At 55.8% G+C, this 17,190-nt stretch overlaps 3 protein-coding genes across 3 annotated transcripts; all 3 read right to left on the bottom strand.

Annotated features, from left to right (window-relative positions):
• Window positions 1-2,643: 2,643 nt before the first annotated feature.
• Window positions 2,644-7,111, bottom strand: PG986_011536 (Sec63; the record flags this gene model as incomplete). Its single annotated transcript, XM_066847758.1, has 4 exons — window positions 2,644-4,542; window positions 4,592-6,408; window positions 6,458-6,773; window positions 6,818-7,111. 4 exons carry the CDS (start codon window positions 7,109-7,111, stop codon window positions 2,644-2,646), a joined length of 4,326 nt encoding a protein of 1,441 aa, XP_066694454.1.
• Window positions 7,112-8,212: 1,101 nt separating this feature from the next.
• On the bottom strand, window positions 8,213-9,790 carry PG986_011535 (uncharacterized protein; the record flags this gene model as incomplete). The annotated part of the gene is made up of 3 exons (XM_066847757.1): window positions 8,213-8,482; window positions 8,559-9,620; window positions 9,707-9,790. The coding sequence occupies 3 exons, from the start codon at window positions 9,788-9,790 to the stop codon at window positions 8,213-8,215; spliced, it is 1,416 nt and encodes a 471-aa protein (XP_066694453.1).
• A 3,646-nt stretch (window positions 9,791-13,436) lies between these two features.
• On the bottom strand, window positions 13,437-16,662 carry PG986_011534 (uncharacterized protein; the record flags this gene model as incomplete). Its single annotated transcript, XM_066847756.1, is given in 2 exon segments — window positions 13,437-16,261; window positions 16,278-16,662. The coding sequence occupies 2 exon segments, from the start codon at window positions 16,660-16,662 to the stop codon at window positions 13,437-13,439; spliced, it is 3,210 nt and encodes a 1,069-aa protein (XP_066694452.1).
• Between the last annotated feature and the right edge of the window lie 528 nt (window positions 16,663-17,190).

The raw sequence follows: 17,190 nt of genomic DNA, 5'->3' as shown, positions 1-17,190 counted from the left end.
TATCCTATCCTTTTCCTCGAGCCCATCTCCGAGCCCATGTCACGTCACCATAGGAGCCAAGAGCTCCAGCCCTTCCTTCTTTCCCCTGCCAGACGCTGCAGCTATCCGATCGAATTTCGTTGTAAAATAGCATAGATACTTAGGTAATAATAGCCATGCTATATCTAATGTGTTGGGCGCGGGCGTGTGTGACATCGGGGAAGCCATCCGCCGCTGCCGCCACCCTCGATTTCAATTCCTGCCTGAGAGACGGGGCCTCTCGATTGGTCAGCGGACCGTGTCCGAGTGGCACATCAAGGGCAGGGGGTGATTACTGTAAAAAGAAGAATGCTATATGTACGGACATTAAGGGGATCATGTCCCCGTGTGTTACCATGAGGCGCTCGGGTGATGCCGGTATAGGTTCATGTGGCGGGGTGATTAGATCTTCACCACGTAATAGTGCTCTCGCTCTCTTTGGGGGTGCACAATGTCAACAAGTATTTCCATTCGCCGTCGAGACGGAGGCGTAGCCTCAACAGCCCCGGGAGAGCAAGAAATACTTGCACGAGGGAAATAGGCGACGATGGGTACTGGATATGGTATCCATATCACTGCTCAGCCAATCCCCTCTGGTCATCGTCTCGTGAATTGCCTGCTGTAGGATACAGGTGACAGCGCTTTCAATGAGCAAATCAATCAACTGGCACCTCCTCTCATGCTGGCTCGAATGGCACACAGCCTGTAGTTGGGCAAGGATGCCGACGAGATCCAAAGAGGGAGCTTCGCGTCCCTTCTCGCCCCCTTTGTGCCAACGCACGACAAGCCGCCCCTAGACCCCAGCAGCATCTCACTCGCTCGCACTCGGCCCTTTTGCCATTGCCCCGGGCAAACATTTCCCTATTTCCTTATGATGACGAAACCTGACGATACCATGATTGAAACTCTGCGTTGCAGGCAGGGGAGAGGTGTGTAGGCTGTTGGGTCATCGTCCATCCTTTCGTTGCCGTGGCCGCTGCCGCTCTCCGTGGCGCGCGCAAGCTTATAACAGAACGCCGCCGGGCCTCTCATTCCTCCTCTCGCTCCCACCCTTTTTCCATCGTCGTCTTACCTGATCCCACATCCGGTGTAACGGGGTGCAGCATTGGTCCGACTTCGTTTTGCGTTCAGTACATGAGCACAACCTTTTTGTTTTTGTTTTTTGTTCCTAGGTCAGGTATATGCACATGCCTGTGTCACTGTCGCACTGCCACGCAACACAGCTTCTTCCTTTCAATTTAGGCCCTACCGCCTCCAGCCGGCCAGCCAGCCAGCCAACCCCAGGCAGCTCTTGAGCAACACAGCAGCGAGAGAACAGCAGCAATCACACAAAATGGGGAATCGAGCAATCCCCAATCATCTGCCACGGCCCCCGCGCCGTTCCTGACCTCGTTGAAGAACGTGACGCCGATTGGTTGCGACCGCTTTCCGGATCGAACGAGAAGCAGAAAACGGCAGCTGCAGCATCGTCGGATAACTGCAGCGCCCCAAGTCCCAAGATCTGAAGGGGGAGAGAGAGGAAAAGGCGGCGAACCAACACACTTGCCAAGGCCGCGCCGTGGCTGCCGACCGCCAATCATTTCGCGACTCGGAAATCCCTCCCCCGATTGCTTTCTCGATCTATGGCCGCGCCAAAAGCACCTACATATCCTTGCAGCGCTGCTTGCCCAATTCCGAACACCCAAGCTGGAGCACGGCTAAGCGCATGTATCGAGACGACCAGCGCCAAGAATGCCGACAAATGCCATATCGCAACGTCAAGATGATGCTAGAGGGTCGTAATGAGGCTTGCCTGAGCGTCGGCTGACCGGGCGTTTGGTGGCCATGGAGCATGGCAGGCGAAGAGGCCCGAGAGTCAAGGATCGAACATTTATCGATATAAGATGGCTTCGGAATCGACCAAGTGAATGTGGCAATTGAGGTCCTTTGGCCAGCATCTTTCTCGGCATACCATCAACGACCGCGCAAAACTTCGAGTTCCTCCCTTCATCGGAGCCCAAGGGCATAGATGTGTCTGATAATTCGGATATACCCCAAGCCCAAGCAGAAGCAAATGAAGATGCCATCGCCGGTGCAGCAGGGGAGCACTGTCAGCAGGTAAGTGACCAGAGCCCTGAGTATTCCACACCCAAGCGCTCTGCGAAGCTCACCTCAATTCCGTCAGTGCAGGCTCGTCAGTCAGTCAGTGGGAAATCTCCAGCACCACCGGCCGTCGAGGTTCCCCAGTCCCGCAACTTCCTACGTTCCTGGACAATCCGACCAGGCATGGCCAGCCGATGGTAACAAGCCATCGTCGCAACATCTCTCGGGATATTGTGGGACTCGGGGCTCAATTCCGAAAATAACCAACGGTACCTCGGCATGAGACGGCAGATAAAGCATACTGGCGTGGGGATATTGTGGTGGCATAAGGCTTTGCAATTTATATTTGGCTATCTTGAGACCAGGCAGAAACATTGAAGCGACATCTTCATTCTGGCTCTTTTTCCCAGCTTGGAAAACGTGTCAAACATGTCGGTTATATGATGCCCACTCTTAATTTGACACAACAAGTTAGCAATCGTGTAGAGCAAGGGAAATTTACTGCAGTCCATCATCAAACCCCGTACAGGCTCCCGAGTCCGTTCAAGGTTTCCATCCATCTACCTCCACAATACCCTTGATCAAGTCCATCACTTCGGGACTCAGTTCCGATGCCCACTCGGGTGCTTTCGATTGTGAGCTTCCTGCTTCTGCGTTGACTGCGACATCAAATGGGTTCGAATCCAAGAAGAAGGGCTGGTCTGTGTCATCGACCTCACCCAGTCCATCATGCGAGCTCAATTGCACTGAAGCATCCTCCGAGAAGGGCGGCTGGTTATCAATCGCCAAGTCATGGTGGCTTGTGGGAGGATGACCTGCCTCCTCCTCCTCTTCTTCTTCTTCTTCTTCTTCGATCGCATCAGAGTCGTCAAGCACGTACTGAAGATCAAACGGATGAGGCTTGGTGATACGAGAGGGCGCCTTCATATTCTGTCCCTGTGCCCTTTTATGCAGGTCTGGAAGCCCTTTCTTGCTGGAAGGGCCCTGTTCGGGGGCAGACGCAGCTGGGTCCAGGTCACTGTCATCATCTGTAAGCCCCGACAAATCAACAAGTTCGATAATTTGGTCCTCGGGGCTGCCTTTCTTCTCTTTCTTCTTCTGTTTGGCGCCGTCTTCGGTGTTATGTTGGCTCTTCGGTTTCTTACGGCTGGCTGTTGGGTTTGTGGGTTGGCTGTCCTCCACACTCTTCCTCTTGGGTGGCGGTCTCGGCTTCTCCAGGCCTTCTTTGCAACATCTGTGGGTGCAGAGCTTGCCGTTCTTGGTGCGACCTCCCCCGCGACAATGATGGTTGCATAGCCACCTTCCATTCTTCATTTGGACTGGTGCTGGATTGACGGGCTCTTGGTCATCGATAAGTCCCTCGATTTCGGGGAAACCAGCGTCCTCCTCCTCGAACGGGTCGTGTTGCGGGGAATGTGATAATGACTTCGCAGCTCCGTCGAGGGCTTCCAGCATATCTTCGTCATCAATATCGTCGACGGCATTGTTGGTCATGTAATCGAACTGCGCCTCAGGAAGCGGATTGTGGGATACATGGGCACCAAGTGCGGCGAAAGCGGATGCTGGTGTGTTCACCTTTACTTGATCAATGACTTGGGTCCCAACAATTTCTTCGCAGCTGAAGTAACAGGAAACCACCTCATCGGGCCGATTCAGCGAAACCGGAAACTTGAGCTCCAGGCCATCGGTGCCGTTGATGTTCTTGATGTTGCTTCGAGAAAAGTATGCGACCTTGCCATCCGAGGTCTCTGCCAGGAATGTCACCGCGGGTATCTTCCCCGACCATGAAGGCGGATGTTTCTGGTTCTTGTGGCCGAGAACAGCGCGTAATACTACGCCAATGGAGTCCCCAACCTTCTTGTAGGTCCCGGGTGCACCCAGCACTTCTATTCTCAGAGTCAGCTGCGGGAAGCCCTCCAAGACCTTGCAGAGATTCTTCCCATATGGAGGGTTCCGACTCATAATACGTTCGATGTGGTCGAAACTCAGTCTTGCGAGGTCCAAGACAGTGCGCACATCTTGGGCTTGGAACTTCCGCATCGCCACCGGGCCAATGCCAGGTATCTGCTGGATCTGAGCCGGGTGGTTCTCCCATGTCCCTGCAGAAATGGCCCGAACGAGTTCCAGACCGGAGCGAACACCAACTGCGTCACCGTCGAACACTCTGCAGTCGACCAGACACCGTACCAGTCGATTGAGTCGATCGAAAATGATGAGCTTCTCCGATGCCATCTGCTTCTTGAGAAAGCCTGCCTCTTGGTCGTTGGGAAGTTCGACATGGCCGAGATGCATCTGAATTGAGATCGATACATAGTGCCATGGCTCGTTTACACTTCCCTGAATGGGATATTGAACATCCTTGTTCAACTTGCGGTACACGGTACGCTCAAGTGGCTTGAACCGGAAGTCTCCAAACTCTGACGCTTTCGCTAGACCACCAAGCTGGCATCAATGTTAGCTGAGAAGCCAAGTGAGACAGGGCAGTGCTTACCAGCTGCTCCATGGTGGGAGCTTTCGGGATCGCGAGAAGAAGTTTCATGGTCTCGAACTTGACCATGTACTTCGACATCGCACTGCCGTATTCTGTGCACCTGAAGGAATTACCTTGTGTGATGAGCTTGTGTTGCTGCAAGATCCGAACGTCTCTTTCGCACCACTGCTGAAGGCTCTCGTCGGCATTTGCACCAGTCTCGCCGCCCTTCACGGTGTACTTGTCTGGATTCTGCCGCATTCTGACGTTCAAGAAGGTCCCATCTATCCACTTCTTTGCTGTATCGAGGGTCTGGATCGTGCCCAGGCCAACTTCAGAGTTCAAGTGCTCGATGAGATTGAGGTGAAGCTTGCTCTCGAGCTTCGCCCTTCCCGACACCATTTTCTCGTATCTATCCACCATTTCTCGCCTGGTCAAAATGATTGCCGTGGCACTCTTGTCGAACTGCGGACGACCTGCCCGGCCAAGCATCTGGAGGACGTCGAGATCTGAGAGCTCCTGCGGCATGCCATCGCTGTAAGCGACTGTGCCTTTGAGGACCACGGTGTGACAGGGTAAGTTGACGCCAACTGCTAAGGTCGAAGTGCAGCAGATGACGTGCAACTGCCCGCTGAGGAAGTTCTCCTCGATAGAAGCACGCTCGTCCGCGTAGAGACCAGCATGATGAAAAGCAACCCCGTACCGAACGATTTCTTGCAACTCTTTGCGGATCACCGGGATGCGGCGTTTGGGGCTTGGCCACGGTTTGTCATCGGCACTGCAGGTCGTCCACCACTCCGCCAGATTGCTGGCTGTCGTCTCACAGGCTTTCCTCGTGAAGCAGAACACCATGATGGGTTTCTTCTCGGTATGCTTCCCCAAGAGCATGGTCAAATTCCCATCTAACATCTTGTCAAAGATGAAGTCGTTGCCCGGGCTGTCGTAGCCATAGACGTACTTCTTCAGCTTGACAGGTCTTAGTTCCTCTCCGAAACACTCATATGTGGCTGGCTCGCTTTGGTTGGAGTGATCTCTTCCCAGCCAAGTTGCAATGTCTTCGATATTTGGCACTGTGGCGCTGAGACCAACAAACCGGACATTGGCACCGCTTGTCTTCATGCGCGAAACGACTGCTTCAAGAGTCGCTCCTCTGGCGTCATTGAGGATATGGATCTCGTCAATAAGAACGAGCCTGACCATGCTGAGAAGCCTGTGGTGATCGGACCACTTCCTGGTAATCGAGTCCCACTTCTCCGGTGTTGTCACTATGATGGAGGCTTGGCCGACGCGTCTAGTCTGAGCATGGGAAGTATCGCCAGTCAGCTCGGCGCAATGGAGGCTCAGGTGGCCGAACTTCTTCTCCCAATCTCTGGCGCGCTCCGAACAGAGTGACTTGGTGGGAGCTTGGTAGACGATCTTGAAGTTTTCACCTCCTGAGGTCATGACAAGCTTGCAGATGGCCATTTCCATAATAGCCGTCTTCCCACTACCCGTTGGGGCAGATATGACAATGTTGTCGTTGGACCCGTAGGCCAGCGGGAATGACTTGGATTGGACAGCATTGAATAGCTGGTATGGGAAGATTGCGCGGCACCTGTCGGGAAGGACTCTGCGAGGATCAAGCAGATAGGTGTCTCCTATCTTGGGGGTGATATGCTGTGGAGCATGGGCCAAGTCTAGTGAAATGTGCGCCGGTCGAGACAGTGGCTTTGGCCTCGATGATGTCGTCGGCTCCTGTCGTCTGATACTCAAGCGGGTGGAGGGGCTAGAATTCCCAAGTTCCGAGGAGGGCGAGCTGTAATCATGCTGCTCCGGTGGTGGGGGCAGCTGCGCTGGGGCTTTCACTTGTCAGCAAGGCCACCGTCAGGAGCGCAGTTCAGGACTTACCTCTATAGAAAGGGGGCGTTGCGAGCTGTGTACCAGGCTGCAGGGGAGGCGACACGATGCGATACATCTCGATTGAAGATTGGCCGTGTGCTGGGGCTGGGCTGAGCCTGCAGTGGATTGCTGAGGAAGGGGGGCCTGTAATCGTCACTGCGAGGAGCGAAGGGCCTGAAGTGGTGACTAGCGTCGCCGACAACACGACGTTGGCCAGAAGAAGGGACGTTGACGTTTGGGAGGGAAATGCGTGGAGATTCGGCGGCTGGTCTGCCAAAGTGGTATTCTGGAGGAGGAACTGAAGGGCGCCCCAGAACCTGGCGATCTGGCCACAGAGACAGCAATTAGTAAGGCAGGTCAGATATCCACAGTTGCAAGTGAGTTCAAGCGCATACCGAAGTCGTCGAGTTGATGATGCTGGAAGCCCATCATGCCATCCACGGCAAACGGATTGGGGAAGTAGCTGGCGCCAGGGTTATCACGGTCCTCTGGCCAGACGGCATCGTACGTGAGCTGAGGGATTCTTCGTGCTGGGGTGCTGGACATGTTGTCGGCCTGATTCATGAAGCTCTGGATACGTCTTTCGTCGTTGCGATCGCTTGGGAAGCCGTACATGCGGCTGGCCCCCGGATCATCGCCACCACCGCGGGCATTTGGCGACATGGTGTGATGGAAAGGAATACTCGGGGATGGTGAGAATGAAGTGGGAGACCGCTGTATCGCTCAAGCTTGTCAAGACCAGGATCGTGAAGAGAAGAGAAAGGCACTAATGGGCTGGACGATCTGTGCGACGATGTTCGTGCTCCCCAACTTCTTGGCGGTGATGTTTTTCTTGGATCAATTGGATTTGGAACTTGGCCATCGCAGAAATTGCCGTCTTGGACATGTTGAAAATAAACCAAATGGGAAGGCACTGGCCTGCCCTGCAGAGCGTGGCGTGCCTGCCTTCCCAACCCAATATCAAGGCCCTCACATGGGCTCGCTCCTTCCCTTCCAGTTCAGAGTGTGAATTTCATTGTGGGTCCCGCAAAATAGGGGGACAGTCACTCAACCTGCATTTAGCAAACCGGCTTCCAAATGGCCGGCGACCGGTTCAGAATCTGGAGTATGTCAATACATGGCAATATGATGTGGCGTAGGTACGTGAATAGCTTCAAATCGAAAGCAAGGCGATCGAACGAAGTAAAAAAAACCGCATGTATCGATACCCACCTAGGGAAGCTATAGGAACACTGATGATCGTTGTGTAAGTATGTCTACAAGTCTTCCGTACTCCTGTTCCCGCTCTATCCAGACGGTTCCTTGCCTGTCCTGTGTCCCCCGCCAAAGTGCGAATGTGGTCGCCATCAAGGCTTTAGGTCGTTTTCCCGCTTCCGGTTACCTGCCTCACTGTGTTATTTTTCCCCGCATCCATCCCGCCCATCCCATCAAGCCTCTTTTCTTTTGTAAAGCCTAGGGTTCCATTCCCCCCTGAACCCGCTGCAATAGCACCGTCCAGCCGTGCGCCGAAAATGACACATCCCATCTGCACCGCCCAACGGTGACCAGGTATCTTCCTTCCCCTTTCCGGGGTATCGTGGCATCATATCACGTAGGTCAAATGCGCGTGTCGTAGTGGCCGATATTTTCCCGCTAGGGCTCGGCACTTGGTATATAAGCGCCCCCTGATGTCAACTGGCAATCGTGTGAAGTTCGTGCTATAACGTCCGTCTCGTGTTGTTTGGTGTCAATTTAGGTCTCGTGAGATTGACCACCGTGTGACACCTATTCTTCTCGGTGCTTGCCCCGCGACGACGGTGCCCTAGAATGATGGCGCAAGGGCGAAGCCGGCCGCGATGTAGACAGGCCCATTCCCTTGGCAGATTCCATCGGATTGGGTACAGTCAACAGGTCGTTCGTTCGCGGCGTGTTCATGGGGTCGATTGTCGTCTTTTCGTAGGTAACGATGTTCAGGGGCGGCGGGCGGCCGCGCTTTCGATCTGGGCCGCTGTACAAGAATGTCGAGATCAGAACCAAGAACGTGCCGATGAGGAACTGCAAAGTTTTCAGTTAGCTACCTGTATCTTCGCGCCAAGAAATTAGCAAACGGATTATGGTGGATGTGACTTACCGTGAGCGACACCCCAACATTAAAGAAGTATACACTGAAGAGGAAGCTGATGACGATGCTAATGCTCGTTGCGAAGTTCTTGGCAATGTTGTCCGCGTAGTTGATGCAAAGGGAGGCCAGCACGCCGCCAAATGCCTGCAGCAGGATCAAGGACCACACCACCCAGTTGTAGCCGTCGAAGAAGCCGTGCTTGGCAATCTCCTCACCGTCCTTGAAGAAGATGCCGACGAACAGCGCGGGGAAGAGCGAATAGAAGGACAGCTGGATGTTTCGCGTCCAGACCGAGGCGGCCGACGCCGGGTCCTTGAGCACCTTCTCGAAGTAGACGCCGGTCAGGCCTGACACCAGAGCTGCCACAATCACGGCCGAGAGACCGATCGAGTAGCTCATGACCGGTGCCAGGTTCTGGTCCTCCTCGATGCCTTCATACGTGGCAGATCGCTTCATCAGGTTGCCCCCGACATCCGCAAGGCCGTCAACAGTGCGCTTGGTGAGTTCTCGGGCAACCTCCCCCATCCCGTTGGCCACTTGTCCCAGCTCGTGCACGGATCGGGGGAAGAAGTGGTCGGTCATGTCGTGGATCATGAACGAGGTCTCCTTGTTGTCAGACGATGGGATCGAAACAATCGAGACGCCCATGGTCAGTATCACCAGCGCAACCCAGCGCTTGGGCGACAGCGTTCTTCCGAGCATGGTGACGGTGAATATGGCCGTCGTGAGGATCTTGAGCTGGTACAGGATCTGGAAGTGCACCGGGTCCAAGTTGCCTACAGCCACGTACTGCAGCGTGTTCTGTAGGGTGTAGAGGCAAGCCGGGATGGCCAGCTTCCATCCGTCTCCCGAGAAGACGGCATTGTAGATCTGCTCGAATATGACGGTGGCGGGGGTCGAGGGTGCCAGACTCCGCGACACCTCGTATATGGCAAACGTCAACGATATGGCCAGCTTGATGATCTCGGTCAGGAAGATGGCAGTGGAGGTGAAGTATCGGTGGTCGCCGCTCGGGGGCATCATCCGCGAGTAGTGCATGAGAAGGATGAGGGCCGAATTCTGGAAGGTCAACTGCATAGAAGGGTGCCGTGTTAGCAAGGGTTGCTCCCGCAGCAAGCCGGCGGTGCGCCGAGTCGAGCAGAAGAGGATGCACATACGGTGATGAGCGAGACCTGCTTCACAGGCATGCCCAGGAGCGTCGGACCTCCCATGGTGGGAGGCGTGGCTTCAATCAGAGCCATCGTGGGCGCGTAAAGTGGCTGGTGTTGGCCAGAAGGCTATGACGTCGCAATCTGACTGTCCCCTCTAGAAGTGGTGCGTGCAGGTCGCTTGAGGGCGGAGAGTGGAAGCTTTGACAGGTTTCGACAAGCAAAGCAGGCGTATGCTGATATGATGTATGTGATGTTGGTAAAGCTCACGTCGAAGTGATTGCTTGGTTGCCTCAATTCGCAGCGTCCAAAAAAGAGTATTCGGACTAGAAAAGTAGTAAACGAATTGGCAGCGCAGCGCGTGCCGGGGGGGGACTGATTCTTCGCGATGAAATTTGATGTCGTGGTTCGAGTGGGATTGGGTGGGATTGATTGAGTTGGGGGGCGGCCTCGCTTGGGTTACCCCTGGATTTCTTGGAGGCCCTGATCTAATTGGGCTAGGGTGTACCAACTGGGCTGGGATCGATGCATGCGATGCTGGGCGCGCGCTCGATGATGCAGAAGGAAGTGCCTAAAGATACTCCTGGGTGAGGCTTTCTCGGGTCAGGACTCGGGTACGCGGCAGAGAAGGAGCTGATGTTGCTGAATCAATTGGCATAACAAAACATCCGGTATATGTTTGGAATTGCGTGAAGAGAGCAAACAGAGGAAAAGAAGAAGAAGAGAGAAACACACACACACACACACTCGATCTTGTGTGCCTACATTTGTTTCAAGCTGCGCAAAGCAGGCCAAAGCAAGCTCCCATCTTGGCTAGAGGGTGGGTGCAGTTGTTTTAGGCATGGATGCTGACGAGACCCTCAAGGCTCAAGCTTTGCCGGAGCGATGATCTCGAAGGCCTTCCCAGCAGCCCATCAAGTTTGGCCCGCCCTAAACCCCGGCTTTTCCAAGGAAAGCTCTCCTGGAAAAACCGGTCCAGACAGGTCCGCGTCCACCTCCCTCTTGCTCTTGGCTTGGCTGGGCTGGTGCCAGTCAGACAGATGACGGCACCATCTGCACACAGCAAGACAGCTGAAGTTCTTGCAAGACCTGGTGCGGGTTTATTATTATCTGCAGTGCCTGGGATGCCGATCTTTCATCTTGTCTCTTTCGTTCTGTTCGCTAGCAGTCCTCACTCAATTCCATGGTGTTGTTGCCGGAGGTTGCAGCGCCATAGGCCTATTGTGTCAGGCCAGTATTTTGTATCCACTGGAGACGGTATCATCATCCATGATGCATCATCAAAGCGCCTCCTTTTTCTTTTGATTCCGCATGCATCGATATGAAACAAACATCTCTGATGCCTAACCCCAAGGGCATCTCTACCACCTCTGCTGCTTGTTTGCGATGGAAATGCAGACTTTATACCAGGGCTGCTGGCCCGTCAATTTGCTGTGCTTGGTCGAAGACCCTGATGGTTTTCCTCAATGCTACCGTACCACGCCACGACACATGCGCGCGCCCACACACCCTGCTCGCTATGCAAGCCCAATTGCTTGACGACACGAATCCCTGCCTAAGTCAAATGTCTCTAATTGCCCAGGCCGCCGGGAGCACAACACCTGCATCTGCAAGCTTGGCCAGTTGATCGTCATATCGCTTTCCATTGAAGAAGTCCTTGGCCGTCGAAGTGAAATCAGGGAGCGCTGACATAGATCCAGATCGGGTCCCAATGTTATTAATGAATGATGCAGTGGCTTTCGAGCCATCTGCCATGTGGCACACTTAGTGCGCATCCAGACCTTCCAGGACTCTGACCACTGACCACCCGAGCTTGCCCATCACCCGCGTTCAACCCATGGATAATTGACTAGCTCTTGCTTCATCCTTTAAATCAACCCGACATAGCCGCAATGTCTGTATATATCTCGTGCAACAAAGGCGAAGCCCGCTGCTGCCAGAGCGGCCGAGCCTGCGCCTGCAGGTCGCGATCCAGGCTGACTTCCGCAGAGGAGATGATGGGTGGTGTGGTGGGCGCTGCGGGCCTCCCATCGATCGGGCCCTGAATGCGGGGTGATCCGATCCGGGTGAATCACCGATGCCGACCACTGGCCAACTGCTAAAAGCGGTGGAAAAGAAGAATGGAGGAATGATTGCTTGACTCTGACTCTGTGTCCAAAACTGCTTCATATCTGATACCTTGGTCACGCCGAACCTGGATCAGGTATGTACTTATCGAATGTTGACTCGCCCTCTTTAACGGAACGGAGAGGTACCCGACCGTAAACTTTCAAAGGTATCAGGAGTCGATGCAGTCTAGATCGCGATGTCTTTGACCAAGCTAACCCCACTAATCACTGTACCAACCGCTACTGAAACCAGCGATGGCCACTGGTTCATCCTACTTGCAGGACGCGATCTCAACAACCGCTGGCTTCCTCCTCCGCCTAGCATTGAGCGACTCGGACGGGCAGGCCCGTTTCACCCTGCTGGAGGGCCCGGCCGAGAGCCGGGTGAGATCCCAATGGCCCGGGGTTTGCTGGTAGAGGCCGTGAGGCTCCACGCGGCCGGGCAAGAATTGTACATGTATGGTGGAATCATCTCACCAGCCAGCCAATACCAGCCAACAGCTGCAGCCTGGACCCTAGATCCATACTGCCACGTAAGAACGGCTGACGATCTCCCATTGACTAGAAGAACTTGGAAATGAACTGGAGCCAAACCATTAGCGACATGAACCTAGTGCCGAGCGTTAGCAAGTTCTTGCTGCACGCAAGTTCGCAAGGTCTGCCTATCGCCTGTAGTTTGAAGACGCCATGATATCATCAAAGTCACCACGAATAAGGAACAAATAAACACACATGCTGGCAGGTGGATTGGCCCTGTAGACTAAAGAATATGGTACTACAAGGCTCAAATATCTCCCTAACATATTTTATGCCCAGTGTGATAATCATTATGCCACAACACTAAATAACCCCGAATGCGTACAGGACGGGTGCGTGATGGGGCCAGCGCTGTCGTCATCAAGGGGATACTGGCAACACATAGATGGGCTTTCATGATCTTGTCATTACTATTGCATCATATCACTCCCGTCAATGACAAGAGTAAGCAGATCTTCGCTCGCAGGTTCGCTATGAACAAAAAAAAAAAAAAAAAAGAAAAAAAAGAAGCATTCTCTGCTCTTTGCTTGCTGCGGGCTGAGAGCAAGCAAGCTGCTGGGTGTCTGCGGCATTCTATACCCAAGCCAGGAAAACCTCCTCCTCTGCCCAACCCCCAGTCTGGTCATTCCTCGTAGCCCAAATATATTGCCAAATAACAGTCACCACCCCGTACGCGCGCAGATCAGAAACGCGACCTCCTCCGTCACGGCAATATCCAAATCAAGGAGTGTATGTTTGTGGGTTGGTGAGGAAGTAGGAAGCCAAGTCTAATGCCGTGAGGGGTAGTGGTATGAAAACATGAAAATAAAAGTTGACAAATTTTGCCAATGCACTGAAATTGCAGGTGTATCGACCAAGGTCTTTGCGTATGCAGTTGCAATGGTAGTAAATGCTGTATGATGCGTGTTGTGTAATATGAATATGATGCTGACGAGATGCGAAGTAGCGCCTTCCGTTCCGAGTTTCATTAACCACCTTCCATCCATCCATCCATCCCCGCCTCTATCCATTTGCCATCCATCCGTTCCCGTGTAGTGTAATAATGATAACGCAAAAATCATAAGGAGGTAGGTATGTGGCATGCAGCCGACCGACTAGTCGTCGTCGCCCCAAGAAGGCCCAACAGCACTGATCCGAATCGCGCTGTTCTTCCCCTTGGTATGCCCCATCAGCATCCCCGACCCCTTCCGCGGCCGGACCGGGCTCTCCTCCCGCGCCGCGGCCGGCCCGCGGCGGCTGCTGCTGGTGCTGGTCATGGTCGGGTGCTGCATGACGTCCGAGAACCCGTCGAAGTGATCATCGTGGAGGTAATCCTCGTCGTCGTCCTCGAGCTCGTCCTCGAGCTCGTCAATGTCAAAGTCGTTCTCGTCCCGGAACTTCTGCTCCGGCACGCCGTCGAGCTGGATCCGCAGCGGGGAAGTCATGGGGTTCAGCGCGTTCGAGTCCGCGCGCGGGCGGTTGCTGGGCTGGCGGCGGTGGTAGTTGATGCTGTCGATGTTGGTTTTGGGTTTGGTGGCGGTGGTGGTGTTGGTATTGCTGCTGCTGTGCCCGTACCCGTTGCCGCTGGTGCTCGTGTTATACCGCGACCGCGCGCGGCTGCTGCGCCGGTGGTCCTCGCTGTGGCCGTGGCCCCCGCCCATCTCGCTCTCCATGTCAAAGTCAAGGAACTCGCTCAGGTCCGGGCTGGGCTCGGCCGAGTCGATGGACTCGAGCCCGCCGAGCGGCCGGTCCAAGAACATCAGGACGCGCTCGCGTCGGTCCTGCTGCCCAGGGGCTTGGGGCCCGCCGGACACGTAGCTATTGCCGCTCAGCCGGTGGTGGCGGCCGTCCGAGACGTCGCGCGCGTGGGCGCTGTTGGCCGGGGCCAGGCGCGAGCTCGACGCGGCGCGCATGGCGCTCTGGCTGGCGGGGCCGGTGCGATGCTGCGAAAGGGAGCTGCCGCTCCTGCCCTCCCGCTCTCTTTCCGCCGTCAGGTCCTTCATGTTCCTGGCGAGCGACGAGCTGCGGCCGGGGAACACGATGGTGTTGCGCGGCACCGATTCCGACGACACCTTTCGGCCGTGGCTGGAGGTGGAAGTGCCCTTTTCGAACTGCCGGCTGCTGCGGCTTCCACCGCCGCTGCTGCCGTTCATGCTCCTCTCGTCGTTCAGGCTTCCGGCCATACTGCCCTTCTCGCCCTCCATCTCGGCGAGGATGTTCTCCCGCATGATGGCGCGCTTTTTCCGCAGCGCCGCGAGCAGCATCTCCTCCTGGCGCGTGACGGCCATGAACCGGGCGTTGTGCGCCTCGGTGGCGTCCGCGACGCTGACGCTGCTGCGATCGATCGACTTGGGCGGCGACTGGATGTAGAAGTCGACGCTGGTCGGCGACAGGGGCGGCGTCGGCTGGTCCGAGTTGCGCTGGCGCGAGAACCGGGGGTCGTACTCCGAGCCAGGGCGGTGGCTGTTGTTGTCCGACTCGTTGGGCATGCCGCCCATCGAGGCGGCATCCGCCGTCGAGGCCACCGGCAGGATGGCGATGACCTTGGCCTCGTGGACGCCGTACGCGTCTTGCGGCTGGCGGGCCGTCTTGGCGCGCGTGAGCGAGTCCATCGTGGCGCTGGAGCGGGCCGAGCGGTCCGACGGGTATCCGGAGCCCGACTTGGAAAGGCCGGTCGTCGTGCTGGAGGAAGAGGTGGACCGGAGGGTCGTCTGCGACTGCGACACTGCCGGCGAGGATCTGGGAGAAGCATGCTGCTGCCCAGGGCTCGAAGAGTTGGGAACGGTCAAGAAGTCGCTCAGTCGGTTGTAGGCTTTGTTGGACTTCGAATCCGCGGCGTTATTATGATTATGGTGGTTCTGGGAAGCAGCAGGTGATACAATCTGCTGCTGGTCCGGGTGTTTCCGGTAGTCGGACGCGGGGCTGCTGCCGTGGGACGTCTGCCCATGGGAGGACATGGAAGACATCGGCGCCGAGTCGCTGAACGTTTCGTCGTCGGACTCGGAGTCAGACAGCGACAATACGCTGCGCTGCTGCAGGTCCGTGTCCAGCGGGCTCTTCTGCTGGGACACTTTCGACTTGCCCGTATTCCGGCTCGATATACTGGATGCATCCTCCTGGCTGTTTTGGAGATGACTGTAGGGTGGTGATATAGCAGTCGTGGTCCTCCGGCTGCTGGCGGTGGAATCTTTGCGATTCCGGTAGGGCTCCTGCGGCTGATAGGCTCCTTGCCGCGACACGGGGTTGGACAACGGCGTGATGAAGGAGCTCATATGTGTAGAGGCAGTCGTCAGGGGCGGCGAGGGCTCCGAAGAGAAGCGGTGGTCGTTCATGGGCGGCATCGGGAACTCCAGCAGCGGCGAAGAGGTTTCTTCCTCGTTCTCCTCCTCGTCTTCCTGGCCGAAGAGCTGTCGCTCGTAGTGGTCGTACAGCTGGTTCAGCTCCGACATCTTGCCCAGGCTCGGCAGCGTGTCGTTGCTCTGGTTGTTGGAGCCGGGCGGGAGCTTGGTGACCTTGCGCGACGCCCTCTTGCTGCCGAAACCTCCGAGGTGGGGCGGCATTTCGAATGAGTTTTTGACGGACGAAGACTGCGAGACGAAGGACGGCGACCTCATCACGTAGTTGTTGCCCAGGACGGGCTCGGCTTGTTGGGGGCTCACGTCCTTTTGGCTGCGGTTGTTCTTGGGTCGGAGGAGGGAGAGGTCCAGTTTTGCAGGCTTCTTTTGTCCTGCTTTAGGAGGCCGTCGGCATCCAGAAGATCGGTGATTTTGGTCGGCAGACCCTTGGCCATAGCTGAGCTCGACGTCTGTTGCGATATTGACAGAGGCACCTGGTGTGGATCGTAATGTGTGAAGATGGTCGATGCGTTGGACTGCCGCCGCATCGCGGTCGATGCTGTCGTCGTCGCATCCCGGTAGTCTTGGCCTATGGTGGCGGCCGACTTCTGTTGGCGCAACGGGTTCGCATGGTCGTTGCCGTGCGCGGTCCGCAACTGCCGGGGATGATGTCTGATTCCAGGTCCCAGGGGCACTGCGCATTTTGTTGTTGTTGTCCGTAGCTCGTGCCCGCCGTCGCATTATCGTCGTACTCGTCGTCGGTGCGGATACCTAATCCGGTCTGGACGGTGGCGTAGCCGTCGCTGCTCTCTGATATAGAAATGCTGATGCCGGATTTGGCGTCCCACGGCTGCGGCGGACTTCGTATGGAGTTATCCACGTTGATCCCACCCGTACCCAAGATTCTCTCAGCTTTTGTCAGTGCCGGTCCCGCTCGCGTGGAAGGCGGTGAGGGCTTGGGCTTCCGTCCCGGCACTGGGAATGTGAATTTGGACTTGTGGCCCATGGTCGCGGCCGTCGATAGATTCGACGCAACTACCAGGTGGCGGGGCAAGAGCCTCGTCGGGCTACCGCGAGAATGGCAAGCCGAGTTGCGGTTCCTAGAGCGTGAGCCAACTTGTTCCCAGCCCTTTATGTCCCAACCATGGAATACCAGTGACCCGATGGTGTCGTATGGCCCCTCGGAAGGGGTCGGATTATAAGCGAGAACCTCTGATGAGGACGCTCCAAGAAAGGCGGAAACCTAGGGCAGCCAGGCGCATATGTTGAACAACCCGTATAGCTATACCGGTGACCCTGCTACTCGAAAGCACCCGAGGTCCTGGTTGGCATTCTCCACCCTGCTTTAATGTGTTGCTCCGACTCTCTTGATTGCTGGAGGGCAGCAGCTGAGCATGCACCTTTCGTCGTATCCGTCGATGGGCTGATGATCGTCCTTGTCGATTTCCCAGGGGGAAGGCGCGGCGACGAGGGAAAGCAACGCGGGGAAGCTATTGATCTTTCTCTCTGTCCGGATAATGATGTACAGATGAGA

This window comes from Apiospora aurea, assembly GCF_038362705.1.
Source record: "Apiospora aurea strain CBS 24483 chromosome Unknown utg000008l_segment0_segment0, whole genome shotgun sequence".
Classification (NCBI taxonomy): Eukaryota; Fungi; Ascomycota; class Sordariomycetes; order Amphisphaeriales; family Apiosporaceae; genus Apiospora; species Apiospora aurea.
This window is presented reverse-complemented; position numbering and strand designations above follow the sequence as displayed.